Here is a 10,019-nt window from a genome sequence, read left to right as displayed (position 1 = left end):
AATCCAAAACAGCCCCAATGCGGGGCTCGAACTCACAAACCATGAGATCATGACCTGAGCTGGAGCCGGGCGCTCAACCGACTGAGCCACCCAGGCGCCCCCTTTTAGTGTATGTTTTTAATTGCTTTCTAGTTACTGCTGCACTTCATTTATGGGAAGAGAATACATATTTCCTCTTAAAATAAGCGTATGTCCACTTATTATAACTTTATTTCCATTCAAAATAGCTTTAAGGTATGTACCTGAAACTGATGCAGGTTATATGCCAGTTATATCTCAGGCAATCAATCATTCAATTAGAAGAAGGGGTAATAAGATAGGAAAGGGGTTCCTGTGAGGCAAGTAAGAGGTAGTCAGAATGTTACTCAGCACATCTACATGGGAGTCTCCCCCCATGTGATGTCAGGGTGAAAACTAGGGTTAAGAGGACAACTACATAGTGGAGTGAAGGAGATGGGGATGTCTCAGGTGGTTTCCAGGTTTCAGATTAGATGTAACCTTTCTCAACCTGGATTCTTGGAAGAATCAAGCTCCAATGTACAGAGTTATCTACTGTATGTTGTGAATCAACTGCTCTCTTAATAAGCATCTAGAATGGTTCTACATATGTGCAAAGGAAAAAAAATAGCTTCCAGAAGTATTAGTAAATAATAGTACAAGTGGTGGAAAATGATCAAAGTTCTTCAAAGTGGTACACAATGATGAGCAGAAACATAAACATCCTAGAATGATCGAAACTTAAGACATTCTCTACTGAAATACAATACGGGAGCCCTTACAGGAGCCACTGTGAAAGGGACTACTGCCCATAAGAAAGAGCCACAGTCCAGCCATTTTCCGGGGTGGGGGGCAGTTTTGTCCCCCCTGGAGATATTTGGTAGTGTCTGGACACATCTTGGTTGTCACAATTTTGAGGGTGGTTGTGGGGATTGTGTTACTGGCATCTAGTGCCTAGAGACCAGGGATGTTGTAAAACACTAGGACAGTCCACAATGGGAGTCGTCTACCCTATCCGTCAATAGCGCCAAGGTGGAGAAAATGCTGTATCCTGACTGTGCTGGGGGTAATTCAGCTGCCGTGTTTGTGTTGTCTGAAGGCCAAGTCCCTATTTGATAAAGTTCACATGTCACATTAGAGCTGGCAATTCTTGGGTGTTTGACCTTTGGATGAACTTTTCTGCTTGTTCTAGACAAATTATTTAATTATAAAGTATCTTCTATTTTAACTTTTAATTCAGAAAGTGTACCAGCAGTGAGCTGCATTCTTGCCCCTGGTCCTTTTATAACTAGATGCACAGACCTTTTGCTACCCATTTTTTAATTGTTTCAGCTTTAAAAAGGAACCTCATGTGGGTGATTCTGATCAAAGGAGTGTGGTAGTTTTTATTTCATCTGTTTGGACCATTTCATTGCAAATGGTCCTACAATTTTTGTCCCTTAATTTATCATAGACTTTAATTTGTAAATCTACATTTTACTTTGAAAATATTTCTAGTCTGCATGGCTCTTTTGTGTTACAGTAGTCGTTTCTCTCCATCTGCCTTCTCTCCCACCTAAGTGCGTGCCACCACCCCATGGAAGATTCAGTGGACACAGACATGAGCCCCCTAAGGCTCCAGAACTATCTTTTTGGTTGTGAATTAAAGGCTGACAAAGATTATCACTTTAAGGTAGATAATGATGAAAACAAGCACTAGTTATCTTTAAGAACAATTAGTTTAGGGGCTGGTGCAAAGGATAAATTGCACATTGTTGAAGCAGAAGCAATGAGTTATGAAGGCAGTCCAATAAAAGTCACATTGGCAACTTTGAAATGTCTTTACAGTTTCCCTTGCAGTCTTTAAAATAACACCACCTGTGGTCTCATTATTAAAATGTGGTTCAGGGCCTGTGCACATTAGTGGACAGTGCTTCATAGCTGTGGAGAAAGATGCAGAGTCAGAAGATCAAAAGGAAGAGGATGTAAAACTCCTTAGTATATGTGGAAAGCCTTCTGTCTCTGGATGTGGTAGTAACATTCCACAGAAAAAAGTAAAATTTGGTGCCAGTGGAGATGATGATGATGATGATGATGATGATGATGATGATGATTTTGATGATAAAGAAGCTGAAGAAAAGCCTCCAGTAAAGAAATCTATATGAGATACTCCAGCCAAAAATGCACAAAAATCAGACCAGAATGGAAAATACTCAAAACCACCAACACCAAGATCAAAAGGTCAAGCATCTTTCAAAAAACAGGAAAAGACTCCCAAAACACCAAAAGGACCTAGTTATATGGAAGACATCAAAGCAAAAATGCAACCAAGCGTGAAAAAAGGTGATTCTCTTCCTAAAGTAGAAGTCAAGTTCATCAGTTATGTGAAGAATTGCTTCTGGATGACTGACCAAAGGGCTATTCAAGATCTCTGGCAATGAAGGAAGCCTCTTTAAGACATTAGTTTAAACAGTTTGTTTACAATTTTCCATCTTATTTCATTTCTGTAACAGTTGATATCTGGCTGTCATTTTTATAATGCAGAGTGAGAATTTTCCAAGTCCTAGCAATCAGACAACACAAAGAAACAAAAGGCATACAAATCAGCAGGGAGGAAGTCAAACTTTTATTCTTAGTAGACAACATTCTTAGTAGACAACTCTATGTGGAACACACAAGAGACTACCAAAAAAACTGTTAGAACTGATTCATGAATTCAGCAAAGCCACAGGATATAAAATGACTGTACAGAACTCAGCTGCATTTCTATACACCAATAATGAAGCAGCAGAAAGAGAAATCAAGGAATCGATCCCATTTACAATTGCACCAAAAATCATAAAATACCTAGGAATAAAGCTAACCAAAGCGGTGAAAAATCTATACACTGAAAACAATAGAAAGCTTATGGAAGAAATTGAAGAAGATACACACACAAAAAAAGGAAAAAACATTCCATGCTCATGGATTGGAAAAGCAAATGAGCAAATATTTTTAAAATGTCGATACTACCCAAAGCAATCTACATATTCAGTGTAATCCCTACCAAAATCACACCAGCATTCTTCACAGAGCTAGAGCAAGCAATCCTAAAGCTTGTATGAAACCAGAAAAGACTCCAAGTAGCTAAAGCAATCCTGAAAAAGAAAACCAATTGTGATGCTGGAGGTACCACAATTCCAAAGTTTAAGCTCTATTTCAAAGATGTAATCACCAAGACAGTATGGTACTGGCACAAAATCAAACACATAGATGAATGGAACAGAATGGAGAACCAGAAATGGACCCACAAACATATGGTCAACTCATCTTTGACAAAGTAGGAAAGAATATCCAGTGGAAAAAAGACAGTCTCTTTAGCAAATTGTGTTGGGGAAACTGGACAGCGACATGTAGAAGAATGAACCTGGACCACTTTCTTACACCATACACAAAATAAACTCAAAATGGATGAAAGATAAATGTAAGCAGAAAGCCATCAAAACCCTAGAGAAGAAAACAGGCAACAACCTCTTTGACCTTGGACTCAACAACTTCTTACTTGACATATCTCTGGAGGCAAGGGAAACAAAAGCAAACATGACCTATTGGGACCTCATTATGAAAAGCTTCTGCATGGCAAAGGAAACAATCAGCAAAACTAAAAAGCAACTGACAAAATGGGAGAAGATATTTGCAAATGACATATCAGATAAAGGGTTAGTATCCAAAAATATAAATGGCTTATCAAACTCAACACTCAAAAAACAAGCAATCCTGTGGTCAATAGATGTGAATAGACACTTTTCCAAAGAAGACATCCACATGCCTAACAGACACATGAAAAAATGCTCATTACTCATCATCAGGGAAATACAAATCAAAACCACAATGAGATACCACCTCACACTTGTCAGAAGGCTAAAATTAACAACTCAGACAACAGCAGATGTTGGTGAGGTTATAGAGAAAGGGGAGCCCTTTTGCACTGCTGGCAAGAATGCAGACTGGTGAAGACATTCTGGAAAACAGTATGAAGACTCCTCAAAAAATTAAAAATAGAACTACCCTATGTCCCAGCAATTGCACTACTAGGTATTTATTAAGAGGATACAGGAGTGATGATCCAAAGGATACAGGAGTGATGATCCAATGTTGATAGCAGCACTATCGACAATAGCCAAAGTAGGGAGAGTCCAAATGTCCGTTGACTAATGAATGGATGAAGAAGATGTCATGTATAGGCGTGTGAGTGTGTGCGTGTGTGTGTATGTGTGTGTGTGTGTGATGGAATATTACTTGGTGATCAAAAAGAATGAAATCTTGCTATTTGCAACAACATGGATGGAAGTAGAGTGTGGTATGCTAAGCAAAATAAGTCAGTTAGAGAAAGACAAATATCGTATGATTTCACTCATGTGAAATTTGAGATACAAAACGGATGAACATAAGGAAAGGGAAGCAAAAATAATATAAAAACAGAGAGGGAGACAAACCATAAGGTATTCTTAAATACAGAAAACAAGCTGAGGGTTGCTGGAGGGATGTTGGGTTGGAGAATGGGCTAAACGGGCAAGGGGTATTGAGGAGGACACATGTTAGGATGAGCATTGGGTGTTACATGTAAGTGATGAATCACTAAATTCTATTCCTGAAATCATTATTATACCATATGTTAACTAACTTGGATTTAAATTCATAAATAAATAAATAAATAAATAAATAAAAATTAAAAGTTAAAATATTTCTATAATGACATGTACTTTACCATATGCAATTAAACAACATTCTGAGCCTCAATTCTATTATAAAAGAATACAGGGGTGCCTGGGTGGCTCAGTTGGTTAAGCATCTGACTTTGGCTCAGGTCACTATCTCATGGCTTATGAGTTTGATCCCTGCTTTGGGCTCTGTGCTAGGCCTGGAGCCTGAAGCCTGATTGATCCCAATCTCTGTCTCCCTCCCTCCCTCTGCCCCTTCCCTGCTTGTGAGTTCTCTCTCTCTCTCTCTCTCCCCAAAAATAAATAAATAAACCATTAAAAAAATAAAGAATACATAGGGGCTTGGTCTGAAATTGTACCAACCTTGGTCCATACCTAAAATTTGGATTTTCAGACTAATTACATGAGGTTATTTTCTTGCCTCTTTCTTCTAAATACAAACTTCAAAAAGTAAACACTAGTTTGTTGAAGATTTTGATCACTGGGGAGATGGAAAATCAGAGTTTTGCTATAATGAGATTGACCTGTATTTAGTGAATAATACTATTGTTACTAAAGTGGAAAAAAAAATCATGTAGGATATAAATTCATTTTTATAAAGGGATGAAAGAATATATAATTGGTGTTTATCCTAGAATTACTTGAAAGCAGGCTATCTTGGAAGAATAAAAATATTTACTAATAATTGACCCCTTATAAAATTAGCTCCTCTCCACAGACTTGGAAGCTATTATCTATGTTGGGTAATACCACATTGATTGGTTATTTGTCAATTCTGTGCTTCAGCAGTGTAAAACAAATGCAAAATGTAATTGCAAATCCAACAAATCTTGCCCCTGAAATGCAGGATTTCAGAAAGCCTTAAGAGAGAGAGAGAAGGAAAGGTCTCTAATTGAACACAACGCCATTCACAGAGAAGGACCCAGTAGAGAAAAATTAAGAGAAAATTGACAAGAATGTTTGTAAAATAAATTCTTTAGAAGAGAAAGATTTCAATATCAAAGATAAAGACAGCCTCTTGGGAAAACTGAGGAAGCCTTTGAACACTTTTGCTGAAGTGACCCTTTTGATTATCACACTGTGAAAGTCAAACATGAAAGAAAGGACATTGTATCACTCTCTACTGCCAAAAATACAAAAAAATTATTCTTGTCCCCTAATAATCAATGCTTGATTTAAGTTCTGCTCATTCTTACATTTTATGCAAAGTTGCATTCAAAAATTACATATTAACTTTGGAATAAAATTTTGCAACTTTGATATAATTTTTCAAGATAAGGTTCCAATCACACATTTCCTTATGTACTATGAATTTTGGGTTCCCATTTTAATAGCATTCATTTTAAATTATCTTTTTCTACTACCATTTATCCCTGGACAGCTATGACTTCTTGTTAGAGAATCTCATAAAATAGTAGAGTTTAAAGAACAACTATCAGAAGCCATCAGGTCCAGATAAAGAAATTAAGATTCAATGAGATTGTCACCTGTCTCAAGGTTACAAATTATATAAAACACTTTTATGGAATGTAAAATTACTATAAGCCAATAAAATAATTTGCAGATAAGGAAAGTAACCCTTTTGAAGACCCTTCTTTGGTGCTTCCAAATTTGAAATCATTTGATCAAAGAAGAGCAATAAATATTACTATTTTTGCCCATATATTTCTAAGTCCCCTTCATATTTTTGGTAAATGGTGAGAGAATAGGAATTATGAATCCCACATCTACCACTTCCTCTTGATTAGTCATTCTCTGCTCCTCCTAAAAATCTGTTCCAGCTCTGTGTTTATTTTTGTATTCCCTTTCACTTAGTGTAATCTGTGATGGATCACTATGTAATTAATTTAAATTACCAACATATCATTATGATAATCTTTTTAACTACCTTGAAATGAATACGGTCCTGATTTGACAAGTTCTCACTGCCTGGTATAGGAAACCATGTGGATGCATGCATTTTCCTCATGTTCTGAGGATGATGAGTCTCTCATTTCTCATGTTCTTACTGTGTTTTTTTTTTTTTTTTTTTTCCTCACTTCTACCCTTCTCAGCATCCTGCGTCCCCATTAACTGGAGTCTTCTCACACTCATGATTCATGAGCCAGAAATGGCTTACAAACATGTTTGTCCCCACACCTATGTGATGTTTTAAATTTGTATTAGGGGCCAGGTTCAAAAATTGGGTTGTTCACATAAAACAGGTATCTAGCATGTCTTAAAACAAAGACAAACAAAACAGATCTTGCTGAACTGCTTTGCCACCTGCACCAGCCAGCTAAAGCTTGGTAACATTCAGCCTCTTTTTACACAACACCCGCTTTACACTATGCCGCAGTTCTATCAGGTCCCGCTGTCCTATGAAGACAAACTATCAGTTGTTGTGTTGTATCCGTGCTAGTCTTTTTCTTAGAGGGAAGTTAAGGTGAAATATTTCATGTGTATGTGTCCCTAGAGAAAACAGGAAAATATAAAGACACAGAGGGCTGCATGTTTCACAGAGAATGGGAGGCAGACTTCCTATCTTCTCTTGTTTTCCCCACGGCACGTGAGTTGGCAGTCCCTGATTTAGCCCATTGTTTCCCCATTATTTAGTGTGTGTGTCAGTTAAGGTTCTCCAAAGAAACAGAATCATTAGGATGTATATCTCTAGAAAGAGATTTATTGTAAGGTAGTTATGGAGGCTGAGCAGTCCCATGAGGTACCATCTGTAAGCTGGAGATTCACACGGGCTGGTGGTGTATTTCCAAGGCCTGAGAGATGTGGAGCCTGTGGTGTACACACCAGTCTGGGTCTGGAGGCCTGAGAGCAAGGGAGCACCAAGGGCACAAGAAGATCAATGTTACAGCTTAAGCAGTCTGGCAGAGCTAATTCAACCTTCTTTCACCTTTTTGTTCTATTCAGGCCCTCAACACATTGGAGGATGCCCTCCCACACTAGGAAGGACCATCTGGTTTACTCAGTACACCAATTCAGATGCTAATCTCAAACGTAAACACCCTCACAGACACACCCCAAGTTTTGTTTAACCAGCTATCTGGGCATCCGGTGGCCCAGTCAAGTTGACAAATAAAATTAACCCTCCCAGTGCTCTTGTGGGGATGAAAAGTATAAATCACTACATGAATTAATGCAGATGAAAAGTGTGTATATGCTTCACAGACCAGGGAGGCTGTCATGGGCATATTTCATCAACGTTTGAAAGTGCACACCACAAATCTTAAAACCAAGAAATTTCATACTGGAGTAGTGGCTATATAGATGATTATCAGATTGTTTATTCCTAGTCCTCTGCCTTTTCCCAAGAAGTTTGAGGTCTGCCAGAAATTTACATGAAAAGAGAACAAGACAGTGCAAGTATTTTTCTTGTATTTGCTACTTTAAAATCATCCTGAATTTATTTATTCATTTTTTACTTCCTCCCCTCCTCCTTCTGTATGCTCATCATAAGGAGGTCTTATGATATCTCAAGCTGATATAAGCTTAAATGGAAATGTTTGCCTGCTTGTTTTGATAAGGACAGACTAATGCCTTTTTCCTCTTCCCAAGTAAAGAAATCTCTAGAATGTGTGAAACCGTTGATAGCAGGTCCCAATTCCCAACAGAGAGACTGGTCGTTTACTTAACAGTCTGCTTTGGGGGCTACTCTGAGGAGCTCAAAGGTCAAGTCCCTAATCAACAAAACTCTAGTGAAATATTTTAAAATACAGCCAGTAACCATCCAGATAATGGCCACACAAGAGAGTTAAAAGCTCTTTGGCATGTTTATATCTGACCTTTGTCTATTAACCTCAAGGAAAGGTAATGAAACTTACACTCAAGAGAGATGATATTATATACTTCAGGATAAATCTACTTAATGAATAAGTAATAAGCAAATTTTTAAAGAATATGAAATTCCTGGGGACTCTTTGGAAAAAATTTAAAATCTCAATCCGGGAGTGTGTTTACCATATAATTATGTAAATGATAATTAGCCCACAATTTCTGAGCCTGAAAGTTTCTTCATTACTAAATAATGCACTAGAAAGAAAACAAACCACTACCACAAAATCTGCAATGGCCAACATCAATTAAATATGGATTTCTAGAGTCTTATTTTAGCTATACTAAAATGCCTTTATAACAATAACAAACAGTAACACAGACACTTGGAAGAAACATTGAGATGGAAAGAAATGAAGCAGCTATAATTTAAAAAAAATACCTTTATCTTGAGTGATCTGCCAGCTCTCGAAGGAAATGGGACATAGTTAACTGTGGTGGGGAGATTAATTGGTATTTATTTGCCTATTTATACTGGGTAAGGCAAAGATTAAATAAGAGAGTTTATTAATTTTTAAGACCCATCCCCAACCCCAACCATTACTTACCAAGGAAATTTAAAACTCCTTCTGGTATTCTAGACCCCTCACCATCTGGTCTTTGCTTCTGTGTTTTAAACAGATTTCCTACTACTCTCTCAGAAAATAGTAGAGCCTAGGGTTATGTATGGGTCTGGATTTAATTTCTAATTCTACCATTAACTGTCTGTGTGACTTTGGGTAAGGTTATTCAATTTCCTTTAGCCTCCATCTCTATTTGTAAAAGAAGTCATTCATCAGAGGCTTAAATGAGGATTAAATGAGATAGTCTGTGTTGTGGACTTGGCCCCATTGTGGGCATGAGGTAGGCATAGCAGACATCGAGCTTGCTGCAAGGACAAATTTAACTTCTCTCTGTGCCCTGGCAGTGGCCACCTTGAGGCTTCTTCCCACTCTATCTCTTCCAGTCTGTATCCACCTTTCAGGTGCCTCCCATAAAGCCTACTGACTCCCCACCTTTACTGAATGTTGCCTCTCTGGCTTCCTATTCTTTTCCCTGGAAGATACAGACTCAGCAATTGATCACAAGCTCCGTGGGGACAGGAGGCATATCCCAGTCATCTTTGTTTTACGTCAGTATCCAGAGGAAATTGGGCACTGTACAGGCAGAGAGAGGAAAAGGTGAGATGAGGGGAGAGGAATGGGAGCCAGAGAAAGAAAAGGCAAATGGAAGGTGAGAACACAAATACTCCCACCAGAAGAAGCCCCCCCCAAAGAAGGCCTTGGAATGAAGGGCTGAGTGGGAGAGAATAGAACACAGAGCAGGGGTGTGTGGTTCTGTTTTCCCATCTGCAGTTGCTGCTGCCAGCCAGTAAATGGCTCCTACAGCTCTTCAGTGGGATCTCTGCTAGAATAAAGCAGCTCTGTGTAAATAATATCCCTGTGTGGTCATCAAAGAACGCGTAATAGGCTTTCTGTGTGAGGGAATATATAATGGACTCTCTGATGAGGTTGCTGCTTCACCCCCTTGCCATTTCTG

General features: G+C 38.3%; 1 protein-coding gene across 1 annotated transcript; it reads left to right on the top strand.

Annotated features, from left to right (window-relative positions):
- The first annotated feature begins 1,573 nt into the window (after positions 1 to 1,573).
- On the top strand, positions 1,574 to 2,417 carry LOC102966417 (nucleophosmin-like). The gene is made up of 3 exons (XM_042979441.1): positions 1,574 to 1,631; positions 1,918 to 2,128; positions 2,213 to 2,417. The coding sequence occupies exons 1-3, from the start codon at positions 1,574 to 1,576 to the stop codon at positions 2,415 to 2,417; spliced, it is 474 nt and encodes a 157-aa protein (XP_042835375.1).
- Positions 2,418 to 10,019: the final 7,602 nt, after the last annotated feature.

Source organism: Panthera tigris, chromosome A2 (genome assembly GCF_018350195.1).
Source record: "Panthera tigris isolate Pti1 chromosome A2, P.tigris_Pti1_mat1.1, whole genome shotgun sequence".
NCBI lineage: Eukaryota > Metazoa > Chordata > Mammalia > Carnivora > Felidae > Panthera > Panthera tigris.
This window is presented reverse-complemented; position numbering and strand designations above follow the sequence as displayed.

Coding starts and splice junctions, on each gene's coding strand:
- LOC102966417 (XM_042979441.1), top strand. CDS start 1,574: ATGGAAGATTCAGTGGACACAGACATGAGCCCCCTAAGGCTCCAGAAC. Junction 1,632..1,917: donor GCTCCAGAACTATCTTTTTG/GTTGTGAATTAA, acceptor AGTGCTTCATAG/CTGTGGAGAAAGATGCAGAG. Junction 2,129..2,212: donor GAAGAAAAGCCTCCAGTAAA/GAAATCTATATG, acceptor AACACCAAGATC/AAAAGGTCAAGCATCTTTCA.